This window comes from Odocoileus virginianus, chromosome 11 (assembly GCF_023699985.2).
Source record: "Odocoileus virginianus isolate 20LAN1187 ecotype Illinois chromosome 11, Ovbor_1.2, whole genome shotgun sequence".
In the NCBI taxonomy this organism is placed as follows: Eukaryota; Metazoa; Chordata; class Mammalia; order Artiodactyla; family Cervidae; genus Odocoileus; species Odocoileus virginianus.
In genome coordinates, this window is record NC_069684.1 from 3,138,808 (window position 1) to 3,161,304 (window position 22,497).

The 22,497-nt window shown below is 40.4% G+C and overlaps 1 protein-coding gene across 7 annotated transcripts in view; it reads right to left on the bottom strand.

Annotated features, from left to right (window-relative positions):
- Window positions 1–12,352: 12,352 nt before the first annotated feature.
- The window catches only part of PTPRC (protein tyrosine phosphatase receptor type C), a 121,336-nt gene continuing 111,191 nt past the window's right edge, over window positions 12,353–22,497 (bottom strand). For all 7 annotated transcript variants that reach the window (XM_070473832.1, XM_070473831.1, XM_020910043.2 and 4 more), the window contains 6 exons: window positions 21,994–22,127; window positions 20,413–20,547; window positions 17,833–17,955; window positions 17,432–17,610; window positions 15,793–15,928; window positions 12,353–13,465 (listed from right to left, as the gene is read on the bottom strand). In XM_070473832.1, the coding sequence (XP_070329933.1) occupies window positions 13,190–13,465; window positions 15,793–15,928; window positions 17,432–17,610; window positions 17,833–17,955; window positions 20,413–20,547; window positions 21,994–22,127 (983 nt within the window). In that variant the 3' untranslated portion in view covers window positions 12,353–13,189. The remainder of the gene's footprint in view (window positions 13,466–15,792; window positions 15,929–17,431; window positions 17,611–17,832; window positions 17,956–20,412; window positions 20,548–21,993; window positions 22,128–22,497) is intronic.

Sequence of the window (22,497 nt, forward strand, 5' to 3'; positions counted from 1 at the left end):
CGGTGATGCCATCCAACCATCTCATCCTCTGTTGTCCCCTTCTCCTGCTGCCCTCAATCTTTCCCAGCATCAGGGTCTTTTCAAATGAGTCAGCTCTTCGCATCAGGTGGCCATAGTATTGGAGCTTCAGCTTCAGCATCAGTCCTTCCAATGAATATTCAGGACTGACTTCCTTTAGGATGGACTGGTTGGATCTCCTTGCAGTCCAAGGGACTCTCAAGAGTCTTCTCCAACACCACAGTTCAAAAGCATCAATTCTTTGGTTCTTAGCTTTCTCTATAGTCCAACTCTCACATCCATACATGACCACTGGAAAAACCATAGCCATTCCTCACAGAGTGATTAAAAAAAACATATAGAGTAGTTGCATGACTTACTTGCCTGGTTTTCTCACCCTAGCGTAGAAATCCCACTGAATTCATATATATTGCATTTGTTTATAAGGGTTTTTATTTATTTATTTTTTGAGCATTACATGATATCTATTTTTTCATGTTTATCTGGTTGACAAAAGCTTTTTCTGTTGTTTGTTTTAAGCCTTTTTTTAAAAAATGTGGACCATTTTTAAAGTCTTTATTGAATTTGTTACAATTTTACTTCTGTGTGATGTTTTGCCTGTGAGGCATGTGAGATCTTTGATCCCTAACCAGGGATCAAACCTACACTCCCTGAATTGGAGGGAGAAATCTCAACCGATGGATGACCAGGAAAGTCCCGACCTGGCAAAAGTTTTGCCTATTGATATTTGGTTTTTAGATTTTAATTTTTATTTCATATTGGAGCATAGTTGATTAACAATGTTTCAGGTATACAGTGAAGTGGTTCAGTTATACGCATATGTGATCTGTTTTTTTTTTTAATTATTTTTCCATTTAGGTTATTACAAAGTATTGAGCAGAGTTCCCTGTGATATGTTGTAGGTCCTTGTTGGTTTTCTATTTTAAATAAGCTTTATCAAAACATTTTCTAGTTCTTACAAAGCAAGGGCTAGAAGGGCCTGTTGGACTGAGACGCAGGCTGCTGGGTCAGGGCAGCTGCCCTTTCCAGGGGGCACACAGGGACGTGTTTCCTCTGACTCCTTAGGTTACAGCTGATTGACGTCAGAACTGTTTAAGTCTATGAACTTTAAATCTTCATATTTTTTATAGTTTTTGAAGACAATTTTTATCAAGTGACTGTATAAAAAAATGAAGAATTTCCACATTTCTTTTATTATGAACCCACAGCTGTATGTCTTTGGTAGTCTTCACATTTTTTTTAAATGATGGTATGATTTTTAAAGGCATAAATACCAGCTTTATTTATAAATTAACAAATTAATGATACCCTTTGAGTCAGTCATCCAGTAAGAATTACTGTTGGAATATGACTATTTTGATCATTGAACTATGACTATTTCACTGAAATTGGAACGGAATATTTACTTAGCCCTCTGTAATAAGCCCAGTGCTAAAGAGCTACACATAATGGAAAAAAAGGTAAATGCTTCTCTTTTGTAATAATACCCAAAAAAATGCTTTTCATTGGTAAATTTTACTTATTTGAAAGGTTATTTGCATTTGTATAAAAATGAACTATTTCACGTGCATTAATGCTTCATTTATTAAAAACACAGATTCTTGTAAAAACAGTCACCCATGTTTTAAATGCCTATTCAGTAATAAAATCACAGAGACCCTGTAAAATTCATGACGCATTGAATTATTTGGCTTCTATATCGTACTACAATGATAGTAGCTGTTGAGTCAGATAAAGTGGAATTGCTGAACATGCACCCAAAAGAAATTTAATCACATGTTCATTTTTGCACAAGTTTGACGAGAAAAACACCCCTCCATTAATTCTTCTGGGGCATTGTTTTTCATTAGCTGCTTCAAAGCAACCTCATTTCTTACTTAAAACATGACAGGTAGAGTGTGAAGTTAACTTCAGGTGAAGTAAGAAAGCCAGGGAGACAGGTCTCAGACCCAAACGTCTCTCTCCAAGACTACAGTGTCTACCCGAGAGCCTCCGAGGGGATGCTGAGTGTTGTTGAGATTCCTGCTGCCCCTCCTGGAGCTCTTCTCTGAATTCACCCACGGGAAACGTCCCCTTCCTGCCGATGGCAGGGAGACCGCCCCAGGCTGCAGGCTCAGTGTAGCCTGAGCAGTTAGCTCCACTCTGCAGGGGTTTGTGGCTGACCACAGAGGCACCCACAAATTTGCTTCCTTCCAGTTAATAGCACTTTCATTAGGATGTCCCCAGAGCCTACCATGGGCTTCCCTGGTAGCTCAGCTGGTGAAGAACCTGCCTGCAATGCAGGAGACCCTGGTTAGATTCCTGGGTCGGGAAGATCCCCCGGAGAAGGGCATGGCAACCCACTCCAGTATTCTGGCCTGGAGAATCCCATGGACGGAGCAGCCGGGCGGGCTGCAGCCCACGGGGTCACAGGGAGTCAGACACCGCTGCGCAGCTAATCACAGCACAGAGCTACCACGTATCAGGCGCTGGGAAGACAAGTGACAAGCTCTCTGGGCATGAGCTCTGTCAAGGGGAGTCCTGATGACGTCAAGACGCAGACGCGAAAGGGCGCCACAAAGAGGGTGTCGGCTGCTGCCCGTGGGGGGCGAGTGCCCGATGCCGGGGAAAACAGCACAGCGTTCGTTCTTCAAGGTGGGTGACTTGGATGAGAAAACACAGTGATGAGTTAAGGATCATCTGTTTTATCATCATCATCAAATCAATATTTTACTTGTGGTGGCTTCCCAGGTGGTGCTAGTGGTGAAGAACCCACCTTCCAGTGCAGGAAGCATAAGAGACGTGGGTTTGATCCCTGGGTCAGGAAGATCCCTGGGAGGAGGAAATGGCTACTCAAGCCACTATTCTTTCCTGGAGAATCCCAAGGTCAGTGTAATCTGGTGGCCTACAGTCCATGGGACCACAAAGAGTTGGACACAACTGAAGCAACTTAGCATGTGCAGCACAATATAAATTTATTTTGCAGATCTTGGAGATATCATGATTTCAGGTCAGACCACTGCCATAAAGTGAATATCTTAATGAAGGGAGTCACGTGTTTTTTTTTGGTTTCCCAGTGCATATAAAAGCTTGTTTATACTGTGCTATAGCCTACTAAGTGTGCAAATCATTATATCTTTAAAAGTGTAAATTTCTTAATTAAAAATACTTTATTAATTTTAAAAAAAGCCATCACCTGACAATCCAAGTTTGCCACTAACCTTCAGTTTGTAAACAATGCAGTATTTGCAAAGTGCGGTAAGCAAAGAGTAATAAAAGTATGTCTGTGCAGAAGAAAACTGAAAGATGACTGACAATGTAAAACACGCTTAGTGACCCTCCAATGTTCCTGCTACAAGAAGTAGGTACAGAAAGAATATATAAACAGATTCTGACATAGTTCTTGATTTTGAGCAGCTGAGTTTCCTGAGACACTCGGATAATAGTCATCATGGAATATGACATCGACAAAAACCACAGTAGAGTTCTAAAAACTGTGGAACGAGAGTAAGATGAAGGGGTGATGAAGTCTAGCTGAACTAGTAAGAAGATACTTAGAGATTTAGTGATATTTGGGATGCGTCTTAAAGGCATAGTTCACCAGTCCGTGATAAGAACTTACTAGGTCACCAAGAAAGGACAAAAGTCTATAGTTGAGCAAAGGAATTGTAGACTAAACCAGATGATATAAGGGATGGGACAAAATGGTAATTAATATGCTCAGAGAATGTTTCCCATCATGAAGTATCAACACGAAGTGACTGCAAATGGAAAGCCTGAGAATAAATTAATCAATTAATAAAAGTTCTTATTAATAAAATTATATTTTAGAGGGAATAATCAATGTAAGGTAGAAAATGAAGTTGAAGACTCAGACAGGAGAGCAAAAAATAATGTTTTATTTTAAGTGAAATAAACAAAAGAAACTTTGAGAATTAGGAAGCTCAATATAAAAACAAATGTAATCTTTACCTTCCCACACACACATATAAAGAAGAAAACAAGATGGGGGAGGGAAAGAGAGAGAGATCTAGAGACTGAGAGTTAAAAGAGGAATGAAATCATCAGAGACATGATTTAGGGAAATTTCCCCAAACTGGAAAATATTAGTTTCCATATGAAGGGGCCTTACAAGTGACTAAAAGAGTAACATTAAAAAGAAAACAAACAAAACAAAACCTGCCCACACCATGGTGCCTTATGGTGAATAATAGATCCTAAAATATCTCAGGAAGGAAAACAAGAAACCTCCAAAAACAGGTATCAGAAACCAAGTAGCATTAGACTTCCCAGAAGCAACAACTAATTCTAGAAATGAAAGAGAAATGCCTTTAAAAATCAGAAGGAATCTAATAGATGTATAAATTTGAGAAAATGTCCCCAAAAGAAACCAAATGTATGGAAGAGAAATCCAAAGACACAGTTCATGAAAAAATCATGGAAAAGTAAAATCTAAATATAAAAGTTGGAAGTGCAGAGAGTCCTAAAATAAGTCTCCTCATATACAATTAATCTATGGCAATCCTGAATCTTCATTGGAAGGACTGATGCTGAAGCTAAAGCTCCAATACTTTGGCCACTTGATGCGAACAACTGACTCATTGGAAAAGACCCTGATGCTGGGAAAGATTGAGGGTGGGAGGAGAAGGGGACGACAGAGGATGAGCTGGTTGGATGGCACTACTGACTCAGTGGACAAGAGTTTGAGTAAACTCCAGGAGATTGTGAAGGACAGAGGAGCCTCACGTGCTGTAGTCCATGGGGTCACAAAGAGTCAGACACAACTTAGTAACTGAACAACAATCTATGACAAGTGTACCAAGAATATACAATGGGGAAAGAACAGTATCTTCAATAAATGATGTCAAGATATATCTCACTGAATAACTTATAATGGAAAGTATATTTCAGATTCTTTTCCATTGTAAGTTATTACAAGATTTTGAGTATATCTCCTTGTGCTATACAGTAGGTCCTATTGGTTACCTATTTGAAATGTATTAGTGTATATATATTAAGGACTCCCCTGGTGGCTCAGACGGTAAAGCGTCTATCTACAATGCTGGAGACCCGGGTTCAATCCCTGGATTGGGAAGATCCCCTGGAGAAGGAAATGGCAGCCCACTTCAGTCCTCTTGCCTGGAAGATCCCATGGACGGAGGAGCCTGGTGGGCTACAGTCCATGGGGTTGCAAAGAGTCAGACACGACTGAGCGACTCCACCACCACCGCATTAATCACAAACTTCTAATTTACCCCCCATGTTTCCCCTTTTGTAACCGTAGGTTTGTTTTCTATGTTTGTGGGTCTATTTTCTGTTTCATATGTAAGTACATTTGTATTATTTTTTTAGGTTCCACATTTAAATGATATCATAGGTATTTGTCTTTGTTTGACTTACTTCACTTAGTATGATAATCTTTATTTCATTCTCTTTATATGACTGAGTAGTATTCCATTGTCTATGTTTAGGTACCACATCTCTTCTTTTTTCAAATTTTACCTTTGTTTTTGGCTGTGCTGGGTCTTCATTGCCGCACGAGCTTTTCTCTAGTTGTGGCAACTGGGGGCTGCTCGCCAGCTGCGGTGTGCTGGCTTCTCCTTGCAGTGAGAAGTGCTCCTCTTGTCATAGGGCTCCTGGGCTCTGGGGCACAGTCTCGGCAGTTGCGGTGAACAGGCTTCACTGCTCCATGGCATGTGAGATCTTCCCGATCAGGGATTGAACCCACGTCTCCTGCATTGCCAGCCGGAGTCTTTACTCTGAGCCACAAGGGAAGCCCTGTATTGCATCTTCCTTATCCATTCCTCTGTTGGTCGCTTAGGTTGTTGCTTCCACGTCTTGGCTATTGTAAATAATGCTACAATGAACCCTAGTGTGTGTGTATCTTTTTGAAATATGGTTTTCTCCAGACATGTGGCCAGGAGTGAGATTGCGGGATCATATGGGAACTCTGTTTTTAACTTTTTAAGAAAGCGCCAAGCTGCTCTCTATAGTGGCTGTACCAACTTACATCTCTAGTCATTGGAGAAACGTAAATCAAGCCACAAGGAAGTACCACCTCGTACCCATCAGAACGGCCTTCATCAGAAAGTCTACACCTAATAAATATTGAAGAGGGTGGAGAAAAAGGGACCCCTCCTACACTGTTGGTGATAAGCTTTTAAAAGTAATAGTAGTTCTAAGCTGAGAAGTTGTAAGAATGGAAGTGGGAACAGAGATAGGAGAAATTGGACCAATTCAGAGTTAATTGTCAGTAGGGTGAGTGAAGTGAAGTCGCTCAGTCGTGTCTGACTCTTAGCGACCCCGTGGACTGAAGCCCACCAGGCTCCTCCGTCCATGGTACTTTCCAGGCAAGAGGACTGGAGTGGGGAGCTGTTGCCTTCAGTAGGGTAAGAGGTCTGAAATTAAAAGACGCTTGCTTCTTGGAAGAAAAGCTATGACCAACCTAGACAGCATATTAAAAAGAAGGGACATTACTGTGCTGACAAAGGTCTGTCTAGTCAAAGCTATGGTTTTTCCAGTGGTCACGTGTGGATGTGAGAGTTGGACTATAAAGAAAGCTGAGCACCAAAGAATTGATGCTTTTGAACTATGGTGTTGGAGGAGACTCTTAGAGTCCCTTGGACTGCAAGGAGATCTAACCAGTCCATCCTAAAAGAGATCAGTCCTAAATATTCATTGGATGGACTGATGCTGAAGCTGAAACTCCAATACTTTGGCCATCTGATGTGAAGAACTGATTCCTTGGAAAAGACCCTGATGCTGGGAAAGATTGAAGGCAGGAGGAGAAGGGGACGACAGAGGATGAGCTGGTTGGATGGCATCACCGACTCGATGGGCATGAGTCTGAGTAAGCTCCGGGAGTTGGTGATGGACAGGGAAGCCTGGTGTGCCACAGTCCATGGGGTGGCAAAGAGTCAGACACGACTGAGCAACTGAACTGAACTGAACGGAACTGAGGGTAGGCGGTCTGGTGGCCAAGGTGGTGGCAGGAACTGGTGATGCTTCAGACAAGCATGTGAAGTGAGTGCAGAGGGAGGACTCGGACGCGGGCTCTCCCAGGAAATTCCAGACCGTTCCCAGTTCTTTTTTTTTTTCTCTTGTAAAAATTCATATCAAAACATGTCTTGCACTTGTAATAATTTTAGCTGCTACATAAAACACAAATCTCAGATAATATTCCTAGAAAGATATCTTATATGTAAATCTCCACATGAAAAATATGTTAATGTAGAACGATGTTAAATAATGAATTATTTACAAAGTATGTCATCTTGCAATGCTAAATAAAATTAATCTCTTCCTTTAACATTGTATAAATTTAGAGCTGATTTTGTTTCTGAAATTTGCATGTTCTCTGAACGACTACAGGGCATTGGATTAAAATACACCATAAAAATCTGTAGAAAGAAACAGTGGATTTTAGTAATTTGACTAAACTTGTCACTGATTTTGACCTTTTTTAACTTCCTGTATTTAAATTGTGAATAAATATTTTGCTACTTCTTGCAAGAACAAATAGAGTTTATTTACCACTGACTCTCATCAAAGAGAAATTTGACTTCCATGATTTAATGCTACTCTAAACAAAGAGAATACTGCCAAAGCCTGTTTTATTTACAGAAATAACTTGTTTCATTTAAGAAGTCATTTTATAAAACTAAAACCAACTGTGAGCTCAGATGAGAAATGCTAGACTATATTAAGGGAAACCCACATGCTTGCACACACACTGAAAAATCCAGATGTAAGTGTACTGCTTTTATATCATCGCTATGTCCTTTCTTTCACAACTCACATGACCCTGGCTGCCGAGACAAAGTATTTCCTGGATGTGAAACTAACTGTGGTCACGTGTGGTGGTGGTGTACTTGAGTCTCCAAGAGGGACATCGAGTTCTTTAGGATCATTAGACATTCCAAAATAGTGTGGAAGAACATCATGATGAAGATTCTAGGACAAAGATCTAATGAGTTATTAAAGATTTAAATAACCTAATTTAAAGTAAATTTAAAGTAACCTAATCAGAGTGCATCGTCAGGGACACAATAGTGTAGGAGGGAGAAAAACACGTTTTAAAAAATGTAAAAATAACCATTGCTAAGATGTTCCGCAGAGCATTGCCTTATATAGCTGGCTAACTGTTCTTTGCTATTGTCTATGAAGACCCACTACAATGCATGAGAAACAATGGGAGGTTATCTGCTGAGTCAATCCAAAGTAACTCAAAGCAGATACTAGATGGCTGTTGAGTAAGTTTTTTTTTTTTTTACATCTTTATTTTTGTATAATTTTTATTGGACTTTAGTTGTTTCACAATGTTGTGTTAGTTTCTACTGCATAGCAAAGTAAATCAGCTATGCATATACATATACTCCCTCTTTTTTATATTTCCTTCCTACCACAGAGCATTGAATAGAGTCCCTTGTCCTATACAGTAAGTGCTCCTTAGTTATCTATTTCATTTGTATTAGTTATCTATTTTATACATCAATCCCAATCTCCCAATTCATCCCACCACTACCCCCAAATTATGACAAATACCCAACTTTTAGCTTTAAATCTTCTGCATATCCTGCTTTCTATCCCCGTCTTTATAATGATTAAATATAAATGGAAACCCCCTTATAAAGGGATTTATTATGTGTCAATCTCTTATAAACGTACTAATTCAATTCTCTACTTTCTGTTACAACTTGTAACATGTGACAAAAGTCATGCAACATAATTTATGAGGGATGATTTAGTCTGAACTGATGAAAAATCTAAATTATGAATTGCCAGGAAAAATTCTCAGTCTGCAGTTATCTAAGCACATCTTGAGGAAACCCCTTCCATGAGCCCATGTTAACCAGTGGGGGCAAGTCCTGTGGGCAACTCAACTCCATCCCATCTTTCATTTGAAATATTGGCAGGGCACAGACTCTTTCCCTCTGTACTGTCTAACCTTCTCCCCATCTTACAGAGAGAGTGTGGTAACATCATGCAATCCATAAAAACTCAAGAGGATATTTTTATTCTTTGACAGGTCATCAGCCTCTCTTGGTGGGGTTTATTATACCTAAGAAGTTCTAGCAAGTCCAATTTCTCCTTTCAAGGGAAATTAAATATAACATCCCAGAGGTCCCAATTACACTATGGTTAAAAGGAACATATGAATCAAGAAAGCCCTGGTTTTTCTAGAGGGAAATTCCTGTGTTCTTTTACAGAGGAAGCCTACTCCCAGATCCCTGGCATCCTAAGTTTGGGGACAGTTTAAGTCAGACCTAAGTTTAGGTCATTGGCAGGGCTTTCTTGATGGATCAAACAGTCTTTGGAAAAGACCCTGATGCTGGAAAAGATTAGGGCAGGAGGAGAAGGGAGTGGCCGAGGATGAGATGGTTGGATGGCATCACCAACTCAATGGATGTGAATTTAAGCAAACTCTGGGAGATAGTGAAGGACAGAGACACCTGATGTGCTGCAGTCCATGGGGTCACAAAGAGAAGGACACACGTAGTGACTGAACAACAGGTCAGAAGAGCCAAGCTCCCTTGGACTCGCTCACCGGAGACGGGGAATGAGTCATAATCCCCATAAATGTGGTCTGCATTTTACGGTGCTCTGTTAACGTGCTTCAAATACTGACTGATGGGTCGTCTGACAAACATACTGAAATGTGATCTAAACAGTAAGAACTTGTTCTGATTACCAAACTGAGAGACAATGGAACAATGACATTTGCGATTTATTGGTGGCTTTTCTTTCCTGGCACTCACTCTGGTGGTGAGGTGATCTTTGTTTATATGCATTATGAGGACAATCCTTTCCCAGGGATGTTTAAGAGTGTGTTTGTTTTGGATAATAATTTCAATGTTATGAGTTCAGCTAAGCTTACTACATTGTACAGCATGTTGAGAGAGCCATATATTTCACATGATTTTGTTTTTGTTTTTGTTTTAATCATGGGATAAAGACAGCAAATAAGTTTAGACTGCTTTTTCCACTGATTTTTCAAAACATATGAACAAAGTTAATACCCGGGAAGGCAGAAGGGCAGAACACAGACTATGATGCCAGGAAGAGCTAGTTAAACCCTATGTCTATCATTTGCCAAACGTGTTATAACAGGCCAGGCACCTAACTTATCGAAGGCTCAACTCTTCATCTATAAACTGGAGATATTATGAGCATGTGCTGCATAAAATTTATCTAGAGAAACAAATGCAGATAAAATAAATAAAATGCTTGTCATGAATTACACCTCAATAAATGTTATTATAGTAGTAAAATTTCTACTTATTAAGAAGTGATACAGGATGTATACCCCCTTGATTAGATTAGTGTTGATCCAAGAAAATGTAAAGAGGTTTGCAAAAGAAGGGTCTTCCCTGTTGGCTCAGATGGTAAAGAATCTACCTGCAAAGCAAAAGACCTGGGTTTGACCCCTGGGTTGGGAAGATCCTCGGGAGAAGGGAATGGCTACCCACTCCAGGATTCTTGTCTAGGGAATTCCATGAAGAGAGGAGCCTGGCGGGCTATAGTCCATGAGGTCACAAAAAGTCAGGCATGACTGAGCAACCAACACTTTACAAAAGAAGGCCTATAGAAAATGGACCTTTAGCAGAATAAATCTTTTCACCTGAAATAGGAAATGGAAAAAATCACAAATTTGAACATATTTTTTGGAGAACCCTTAGACCCTTTCAACTGTGAAATTTGTATAAGAGAATGAAAGCATAGCCTTTTCTACTCATTTTAACAGATAATCTTTTCCTTTGAAGTTGTGCATTTTGAAGGTCTTAATATCAAGAGATTTGTTGCAATTAGCCAGGGCAATTACCACCCACTTTCTTGGACCCAATAAAGTGCTATAAGAACATTTTATAACAAATCTCCAGAGTAAATTAAAAACTAAATTAAAAAGATCAGTTCTAATTAGTTATAAGAAATAATAAGCTTCATATGCAATGTTTTAGCAAGAACAAAAATTGATATGAAAGTATCACTGTGTAAGTATTAGAGTTCTAAAAGCCATCTAGGTCTCCCACAAGGCAGGCAGATTCTTTCCTGTCTGAGCCACTGGTGAAGCCCTGTTAAGTGTTACAGTTTGAGTAAAAGCTAAAAGCTTACATTTAAAAAAGTATCATTGCAAAGACATTCGGCTAATATTTCACACAGTTTTATCTTTGCTTAAAATGTATATTTCTTTTCTGCAAAGATTCATTTTTCATAATGAAATGTTAACATCTTAGGAGTAATGGAGCTTCTGTCTGACCACTCTACCAGCTCATCCTTTACCGCGACTTCTCGTGTGCCCAAGAAAAACATGTTTCTAGTTTGCTTCTGTTAAACTATTGATAATAGAAATTACTATTGCTGTATTATCTAAGTATTTATTTTGTGTTTTCCCAAAAGGATAGACTCAAGTGGAAAATATACATTTAAACACACAACATTCACATTTTGAAGATGTTACTTGCAGCTGAAATCTCTAAAAAAAAAAAAAAAAACCTCTAAAATTTAACTATACCCGTAGTGTAAATGGCAACTGATCAACTTTCTGTTAGAGAAACTGAGGCCCAGAGTTTGAATGAAAGAAGTGAAGGCCAGTTTTCTTTCCTTCTGGAGCTCATAGCTGCTGACTCCTAAAACCTCTTTTTTCATTAGTAACCAAACAATGTAAATTAGAAACTTGCTTCATTCTAAAATTCACTTCTCATAAGTCAGTGGCACAGTACTATAAAATAAGGTAAAGATTTATTGCTAATTTTGTGTGTATAGTAATAAAAGAATTAGAAGGCTGAACCTAAGACAAATGTGAGTTGAATGGAAAGCAATTGAAAATGCATAGTTGAGACACTAAACTTAGTCAAGAGAGTGAAGATATAGCAAACCAAGCCAACTTAGAGGCAGTCTGTGGCCAATGTAACAAACTGATGCAGAATTCAATAAAAAGGTTTCCTTTGTTACCTCTTCTGGAATTTTTTTCAGATCCCAAACAATTATTAGACTATAGATCTTTTATAAAATGAGATCTATAAAGTTGTTACACAAATGTTAATTGCAAAAAGCCTATATTTTAATACATGCTTAGATAGTTCATATATGAACGTGTGACACTCAATACATTGTATACAAAAAAAGATAATAGTTGAATTTTATTGTGGTTGCTGTTATCAATTCATGGTAAAAGGTAGTCTAAATATTTGAGAAAGTAAATGCATTTCAGTGAAAGATAAGAACAAACTGCATATGCAATATTATCTACCTCCTATCAATGTCTTATTCCATAAAAATAGGTATGTTAGGCTTCATATGTAAATATTTAGCACATTCTAATGACCCCACTTTTGTCTTAAGGATTGAATACACATTACATTTATATAAAGATGTTTATTGAAGCTCAATTGTAGCAAACATATAGTTTTGGGTCAAAAGTATCAAGCAATGAATTTCACATATTATACAGAGAATAATCTGTGCTACAGAATTATAAACACCATATGAAGATAACAAGATAGGCTTTCTTGAAATTTTAAATTAGATTAAATAAGCCTGAAATATTGGACTAAATGCTAACATATGGAATATAAGATTTCCAAATGTTAATTTAGTTAACTTCCCTGTAGTACACACATTCTATTTTTATGTCTATTTCTGGCAGCAAAATAGGAAATCATAAGATGCATTTCAGCAGGACAAGGAGGCCATCTTGAGGTCACTCTAGAAATGTACATGTCCTTCTTACTGGCAGCACACACAATTTATGATTTAAAAAAAATATAACCTTTGAGCAAAGTTAATATTTCAGGGACAAAATATTGTCATTTTTCTTCAAAAACAAAATGGCAAAGTTTCTCAGAGCGCTTAGATTTACTTGAAAGCATCCTCCTCGCACTCACTCCCCGCGTCTGTCTGTCTCTTACACACACACACACACACACACACACACACACACACAGACTACAAAGAAGCTGCTTCTTGCTGGCCGACAGAGATGGATAAAACTTAAAATAAGCATAAGACTGTACAAAAACGCTTCAGCAAAACTGTCTTAAATATTTTTCTACAGTTGTAAAACAAAAACTTCCCACAAAGACCAGTCCACGCCCTTTGTGAATTCACTGTGTATCTACTTTGCCTCGATAGTTCTAGAAAAGTAGAAACTACCTTGAACCTGGGGTTTGGAGCCGCCCCACGTCTGTCTTTCCTATGCACTCTGAGTTACAACCGGACTCGCGGGACCATTGGCAGCATGCTCCGGCCCCTCAGCACCTTCCGTGGGTTTGGCACCTCCAGCCTCTTTCTCTCCTTCCGGAGTCTTCTCCAGGGCCTCCACGGGGCTTGTGCAGTTAGCATCCGGCTTAGCTTTGTCCACCTCGTTATCAAATTCAACCTTATCTTCTGGATGCTTGCTTTTCTTTACTTGTCCATTCTGGGCGGGATAGGTGCTAGCAATGACATCATACAGGAATTGGTATTGCTCCTAGCAAAGAGAAGAAGCCAGGGATTACACAAAAGAGGTTTATGTCCTTTTTTCTTCTCTTTTACATCAGATGAAAATGAACAAGACTTAATCATTTACTTGTGGAAGACTCTGGGTAACAGAAAACTATTCCCATGTGTTTTCATAAAAAGATTGTTTCAAATGACTCACTCTTCTTAGGGTTCTAAAGGACTGACCTTGTAGCCATGCCAAATCTGTGTTTGGTCCCCTCGCAGGCCATATGGGGGCATCCTATTCCTAAGCTTTTGCAAAGGAACCCATTTTGGATGCCCATTCTCTTGGTTCATGCCTACATATCACTTAGCATACGATCCAGAGTCTTTCAGGAAGCCAGTCTGAGCCCCTCGGGTTAAATTCAGTGCCCTCATTCATGTTCTAGTGATCTCTGTCATTTCACTCATGTGTTCAGTCACTCAACTGTGTCCAACTCTTTGCGGGACTGTAGCCCGCCAGGCTCATCAGTCCACGGAAATTTCTAGGCAAGAATGGAGAAGAAATGGGTAGCCATGTCCTTCTCCAGCAGATCTTCCTGATCCAGGGATCAAACCCAGGTCTCTTGCATCTCCTGCACTTGCTGGTGGACTCTTTACCACCGTGCCACCTAATAATTTCTCTGTCATTTCACTTACGACATTGCTGAGTATCTGTCTGCCTTTTCCTCACATTAAACAGTGAGTCTCTTAATGGCAAAAGCACATAGTAGGCACTTGGTATACTTTTAATATCAATACATGCAAGGTCGAGGTCATGCACAAGCAAGAGCTGCCAGAGTTTGAGTGAGTGGTTAAGTCTGCACTGTGATGAGTGACTGACTCCCAGACCATCATCTGTGGTCTCCACACTCAGGACACAACTTGGGTGGATTGGGACAATGCTCACTCAACAGCCTCTCTGCACCCATGAAGCAGAGCAGGACCCCCACCCCCGACCCCGGTCCTCTGCTTGCCCTTGGTCTGTGGGAAACCCTTAGTCAAAGAAGAAGTCTAATCAGAGAAGTGGGCAACAAAGGAAAACAGTCAGAGGAGACCAAATAACAACAATGCGGTCAAGCACAGTCAAGGACGTTTAGTTCCTCGTCAAGGGCTGTAGAGGATACTCTGAGCCACATCCTGTGAGCTGTCCTATAGACACTGACTCCCCCGCCAGGTGGAGAAGCTAACCACGGGATAACCGGACTTTAGCCACAATGGAAGCTGCCACAATTCTGAGAACTGGCCTCAGAGAAACGGGAAGAAATCAACCATGGAACTGAAGACTAACTGCATTTAAAACAATCAAGGCGATGCTGGTCAGACCACCAGTGACCAGTCTGAAGACACCTGTGAGGGCTGGCTGTGCTGCGTCTGCGTGCAGTCCCCACCCTCAGCCTAGAAAAGCCCTTGCCCTCTGATTGTCAGCGGAGCGGGGGAGTCGGCTTTGGACAGGCGTGCACCTCCCCGCTGCCCCACCCGCCAGCATCCAAGATAAAGCACACTCTCCTTCCCACCAGCCCAGCCTCTTTATTGCACCTGAGTGGAGAGTAGCCAGACCTCACTTTCGGTTGCATCCACACCTCTCGGGAAACTGACTTTGCAGGCCCTCTGGACAAAAGGTGAGTCTATCCCACCCCTACACCTGAGCTGGCCTTGTGACTTGTTCAGCTAACAAAATGCAGGGGAAAACACGCACCAGCCCCCAGCCTGGGCCCCCAGGGGTCTCGCTCTGCCTCGAGGAACTCCATTGCCTTTATGGGGAGGGAACATGTCTGGACCAGAAGAGACATGTGATCCACACACCCCTGTTGCCACAGCTAAATGCCAGCCAACTGCCAGCCCAGGGGCTCAAGAGGTCCCTTTGGACAAGCCAAATCCCAGTGGACACACCAGCAGCAGCAGACACACGAGGGGGCCTGGCCCGGGCTGGCTGAGCCTGGCATGGGCAGCAGGACCACTCAGCTGATCAGATGATTGAATTATAAAAATGCCACCTTTCTTCAGTCTCTAAATGCCGCGGGCAGTTTGCGACACCGCAACACAAATTGGTACAAGATTGAAAGTGGAGGGGTTGGGGGGGTTCATGAGCTTTTAAAAAAAGTGTTCTTCATGAACCCCCACCACACATCGCTAGCAAACTCCCATTAGGTCTCTTATTTATACTGATAACAATCCCATGTGACCCACCATGTAAAATGCGATTTTAAAAGAGAAGACTAGAAAAGCAAATAGAAAAGAAATAACAGAAAAGAGAGGATGAGAGGAGGGGGATGGGGTGGAAGGAGAGAGAAGTACAAAGGCGAAAGCACGTTAAAAGCACTGATGCACACGTACCAAGGTGGGGATCATTCCTGGCCGAGTTTTGCGGAGCGACTTCACAGCTTGAAACACATCTACCACTTCTTCTGTGTCAGCGCTTTCCAAGAGGTTGAACAACGCGCAAAATATTCCTGTTTGCTGAGATCCATCTCTATAAAAGAAAGAAAAGATTTTAAAAATTCTACATTTTATGGAGAAAGTGATATTGGGATAAAAATCAAAAGACAGAGATAAGAATACACTCTTTGCTTCAGGTTCGCTATAATTATTTTATTCCAGTATCTCAAGAGCAGAACGCTTCTGCTAAATGCATGTTTTATGCAAACTTTTTCAACCTGGGAATATAATAGTCCTTTAGTTTAAAAACTTAGACTTTAAAAATATACTTTCTCCTGTTTAGAACTTTACTGATTACCATGCACTTTAATTTATATCTTAAGTTGTTAAGATAAATATCATAAAGCCAATTTGATAGATGAAAATACTGAAATTAAGGGAAGATACAGGCATGGCTAGAAACAGATGAAACCAGAAAAACTGGACCTGACATTCTATAAATTACTAAACCATTTGCTTTCTCTCCTCTCTTCCACCTCTCTAGTGCTTTTTTTTTTCACAAGCATTAACAATTCTGCACCAATAGAAAAAGGATACCTAGTGAAATTATTCATTAAGGAGAAGGCAGCCAAATCACTTATCAAACTGTGAGAGGCATGTAACCAAGGAATGTACAGTAGATATTCATCCGTTCCCTAAGAAACACATACAGTTTTAAATACTAAACTTTCCTTCTTCAGTTTTCTTTCCATGTAAATTTTACCTTTGAAAACTCAAATATATGCCAAAAAGTAGTATTTGTTTAAGGGCTTGGTTGCAGTGTATGCAATTCTAATAATAATAATGAGGCTTTCATAGAAAGCCTCATTTCTTTTAAGCACTTCACTAGATTTATATTTCTCACCTTACTTTACTATTTTAATTTCTAATTTAGTGTAATATTTTATGTAAATAGTTTATATCATTCATCCTTCTTTAAAACCTCTTATTTAAGGTGGAGACCTATCACAGATGAAACTTAAGTGTCTGCATAACATAAATTAAATAAAATCAAGTATTATTATGCATATTATTAAAATCTTTGCCTTTGGGGCTCTATTTAGGGAGTCAGGTGATGGGTTTCAAATCAAAGTTGCTAAGCATGAGATTTCAGTTAATAAATAACTTAAGATATATGTATTGGAGGCAAAACAACATTCTACTGACAACTAATAGAGTGGCTCAATGCCCTTATAAAGGCAGAAATAAAATGTAACATCTATCCATCCATCTGTCCACGCATGTTTCCATTCATTCATTCATTCAGGACAGGTGACATTCTGGGTTCAGCATTAGGCACTGAGTCAGGGATTGCATACCACTGATATTAAGGGACTCATAACCTAACATTACTGCACTAAAATATAATTATTTCTACTGCATTTCCACAATAGTTATGCTGCTGGAACACAAGGGAGAGAGTGACTGACTCCCTAAGAGGCTTCCACTGCAGTTGTGCATTTTTAACTATTAGGAGAAATCGCCTTTAACAGGAGGTGTGAGCCAAGAGATCAAGCAGGATGTGGGTTCAGCACATATCCCGTGAAACCCCACCGACCTGCAGTGGACGAGAAGAGGCACATTCCTGTGATGTTTATTCCCTTCGGCAGAATTCTTCTTGGGAAGTTTTTGTTTGAGATTCTGGATCATCAAGACCAATTCTTTGGGTTCTGCGGGCAGCTCTTCCCCATTCCAGTTATTAAATTGGTACTGGTACACCGTTCGTGGATCTTTCCTCTAAAACCAGGGGAGGGAACATGAATTCAAGGGAGAAACTCAGTGCATTCGATAAGTTGATTGTTACTTTTCCCTCCCAGTTACTTTCATTTAAATCATTAAAAAAGCTCATCCTGAAAACATTATATAGAGAGTTGCTTCGCTCTCATAGAGCAAGGCATCTTAGTTTTTCAACCAGATCAATTACACCAAAGACACATACTCCTGAAATTGAGCGTGTACCTTGGAATGTCTCAGTTCAAAGGCACGGACGGTGTACGCTGAAGATTTGTTGGTGTCCTTCATGTGAACTTCCACATCTCCGTAGGTTTGCTTCCCTTCCTCCCAGTACTGAGCACAGGCTTCCTAGATGAGAAGGAACGTGACTCAGCATCAGCTGCCCAGGGGCCCTGTCAGCTTGGCAACACACTCGGAGCGCCAGCGCTCTCCCCTCGGCTCTGACTCGGTCCTCTTTCTCTCTCTTCTTCACTCTGCTCTGTTAAATGTGAAATGACTAACTGTGCTGCAAACTGAGTCCTCTTCATAAAAATCTAAAACCTATTGGAAGTATGCTGGACACCCACCCAAGGGATACGTGGGGCTGGCTTGTGCAAGGAAGCCAGGGAGAGCCAAGGTGCCCAGCGCGCCACAGGCACGGCTCTGCCACCCCAGGCTGGGTCCCAGCTTCGCTTTTCCCATCTTTCCGTGCCTCACCACCACCTTTTCAAAAAGGATGGACTGGGCTGGTGTGGTCATGACTCCTCCAAGAACTCAGGTCTCCCTGTCCCTGCGGGGGTCCGGGGGAAAGAGACGGCACCTTTGGAAGCTTCGTCTCTATCTTGTCTGTGTCAGCTGACTGTCTGAGGAAAGGGTCAGCCTGAAGAACACGTGGGTCACAGGAGCACCTGCTCCTTCCTCAAATGATATCCACTGACTACAGACTCACAGCTGCTGACCACGATAGGCATTCCTGTCCGAGGCCCTGTTCCATTCCCTGGCCTCCCCAATTTAGATGAAGGAAAAGATTACTAGAATCCCATGCCTTAAAGGAAAAGAAAAGAAGAAAAAAAAAACATAAAAGAGCTAGTGGGGAGCTGCTGGATAATAGGGAGCTCAGCCCGATGCTCTGTGATGACCTAGGGGGGTGACGGCGGGTGGGCATGGAGGCTCAAGAAGAGGATACATGTGTCCTCACAGCTGATTCACGGGCACAGCAGAAGCGGACGCAGCCTTGTAAAGCAATTATCCTCCAATTAAAGCTTTTGAAAAGAAACAAATGGAAAATGAAAAAAAGAAAAACATAAAAAAGAACTATTTTCTATGCACGAGGGTAGGGGAGAAGGGAAAAGAGAGAGAAAAAGAATACATACATATAGCCTAAGAGCATACTTATGAGAACATTCATTAAATAAGCTTTAACATATGTCAGATAAAGTGTTAGGTGCTAAAAACTAAGATGTACTGCCAGGAAAATCTTGATAACTTGTTGTATTAAGAAGAGGCTCAAATATATGTAACAGGCATTAGGCAGAAGATCAAATTAGGTCCAAGGTTCAACTCCAACTATAGAATTTTATGACAGTAACTATTACATGGATATAAAGAAGATGGGATTTAGATATGTTTTTTTAGGAGTTTTATCTTTCTAGAAGAATAGAATCAAAATGGGAAGAGAGGGCACATTTAGATACATGGAGTGTCAGAAAATTAAGGCTCAGTGAGGAGAATACAAATGCTGTGTTAAGATTCAGTCAATAACTCTACTTGTCCAGAGTGGAAAGTGTGGAAAACGTAAAAGCATAAAGAAATGGAAAGATACATTGGGTCTGATTATTAATGGTCTTAAATGTCAGACCAAAGAGGTGGGTTTCTATCCTGCAAAAAAAAAAAAAAAAAAAAAAATAGAATAAAGATGTGGTTGTTGTATGCATGTCTGTGTGGTAAAAGGCACATAATCTAAAACGTAGTATCCTAACCATATCTAACTGCATGGTTCAATCTGTTGTGCAGTTCTCACCATCATCCATCTCCCCAGTTTTTCACTTTCCTAAGCTGAAATTCTGTCCCCATTAAACACTAAGTCTCCATTCCCTTCCCCACCTCCTACACCCACCCCAGCCTTGGCACCTACCAATATACTTTCCGACTCTATGAAAGTGGCCATTCTCGGTACCTTGTACAAGTGGCATCAAGCAGGTGTGTCTGTACCTACTGCAGGCTTTCCCGGTGACTCAGACACTAACGAATCCGCCTGCAATGCGGGAGACCCGGGTTCGATCCCTGGGTCGAGAAGATCCCCTGGAGAAGGGAATGGCCACCCACTCCAGTATTCTCGCCTGAGAAATCCAAGGACAGGAGACTGGCGGGCTACAGTTCATGGGGTTGCAAAGAGCTGGACACTTTCACTGCATACTGGAATGCATTTTAAGTTTTACTTAATGCATGTCCTACAAACAAATTGTACCTTTTTTTTTCCCTTTGTGCTATACAGTAGGTTCTCACCAGCCCCCTGCTCACACGGTCCGCTGTGTTTAGCAGAGGGAGGCTCAGGGTTGCTGTGCATTGTTAGACAATCAATCTGTGAACAGTGGGCAGAGCTGGCAGGGGCTGGGGGAGGCAAACAGGAGAAATGGTCAGAACCCAGGTGAAAACTCCGGAGGCCAGCGCTTGGATGGAGAACAGGGAGAATGAACAAATGGAACCACGTGACAGGAGGATCACAGCGACTGGGATACAGAGATCCACCCAGGAAGTGATCCAGGAAAGAAGGATCAGATTTTATGACAGGAAGACCCGAAAGAAGAGATTCTCAAAAGCACAAACCTGGTCTCCACTCTTCAGCTCCGTCAGCATGACGATCACCTTGACTCTTCTCTGGAAGACCATCTGCCAGAAGTCACCGATGGTCTCTTTCAGCGGTCCCTGAGTTGCGATCATCATTTCAGGCTTCCAGTAACTCTTTAAACAGAGAAAAAATTGAGACCTGGCTACTGCTGCTGCTGAGGGAATAGTGGATTCCTAAAGCAACCATGGGGAAAGAGAGCCGCTTAACCTGATGTCAGAGCTGTCACATAAAAATACTAAGATTCTGAGGTCCCATCCTGTGATGAACCATAATGGAAAAGAATATAATAAAGAATGTGTACATATATATGTGTGTGTGTGTGTGTGTGTGTGTGTGTAATTGAATCACTTTGCTATACAGCAGATATTAACACAACATTGTAAAGCAACTATACTTCAGTTTTTTTAGAAAGTGACAGATTCTTAGGCCCAAAAAACAATGTGATGTCTCTATAAAAGATATTAGTTAATGATAATACTTGGCTACTAATGTAAAATCAAGTTTAGAAGACATTATTTTAGAAAACTAACAAATTTTTCCCTCAAAAAATACCATTTTTTCCTTTGAAAAACTTAATGTGATCATTTTTTAAAAAGCATAAGCATTTCAAAATTGTCTTCATCATGTCTCTAATTTATGTTTATATATTTCTCTGCTAGAGACCCCTGGTAGCTCAGCTGGTAAAGACTCTGCCGGCCTGCAGTGCAGGAGACTCCAGTTCGATTCCTGGGTTGGGAAGATCCCCTGGAGAAGGGATAGGCTAGCCACTCCAGGATTCTTGGGCTTCCTGGTAGCTCAGAATCAGCCCACAATGCAGGAAACCTAGGTTCAACACCTGGGTTGGGAAGACGCCCTGGAGGCAGGTATGGCAACCCATTCCAGGATTCTTGCCTGGGGAAACCCCATGGACAGAGGAACCAGGCAGGCTACAGTCAATGGGGTCACAAAGAGACAGACACGACTGAGTGACTAAGCTCAGACAGCATTCTTCTGCTATCCTATAACTCATATTCTATGAATATGTACTTTAAGAAAATTGGGAAAAGAAATAACCTCAGCTTAGTGAATATGCAAAAACTATTTACTGAATTACTTGAAGTTCCTTGCTTAAATTCTCAGTATACTTAAAAAAAAAAAAAAAAGGTATGTGATACAGACTCACTTAAATATTCAGAAAATCGGAATGAAAAGTTTTTAACTATACAAATATGCAAACTTGGATCTGCTGGCAATATGGGTATCTGAGTATATATAAACATTTTCAAATATTTGCTTTTGCTGAAATTTCATTATTTTTCAAATTATATTATAGTTCTATTTGTCATAAATTGTAACTAATAGTATTGTTTTGCATCAATTCATTAGGCTTTAACATCTAAGTATTGCAATAAGTTAAGATATAGTATTACAAATGGAAATGACTTTCATTTCAGTGAATACATAGATATGGTCAAGTTCATCCTTCTTTTATAAAATCACTTAGTGCATGGCCATAAGAACATACGCATATTTTTTTAGAGGTGGACCTCAGGTTGGGTTTGGGAATGGTGAGGACTTACCATGACAAAGGAGGCATTGATGTATCTGCTTATCTCTTCCGAGTCACTGTCATCATCAGAGGACTCATCCGAGTCTTGCTCACTCTCCTTGCTTGTTTCCAGCTCATGTTTCAGGGCCACTCTGTTAAAGTCATCTGTGCAAAATAAAAATAAAGCTTAAATTTGATTTAAAAAATAAATAAATCTCTGCTTGACTGTCACGTGGAACCCAGAAAGTCATTTAGAAGTGACAGATCGCATTATGTATACATATTGATCTACATGGAATGAGATCCTGTTCCATTCTCATTGATTAACAAATTATTTTTTAAAACTCTAATAGAAAGGTGATCGATCCCAAGAAAGTCTCAGGAAAAAACATAGGACACAACTCTATGTCATAATCTTCCATATGATTATTCAATATTTGATACATATACTTCAGTTTTCCATGAAATAGCATCAATCTGATGGATAAAAGTTTTAAAAATACATCTGTAAGTTAATAAAATACATACCTTAGGT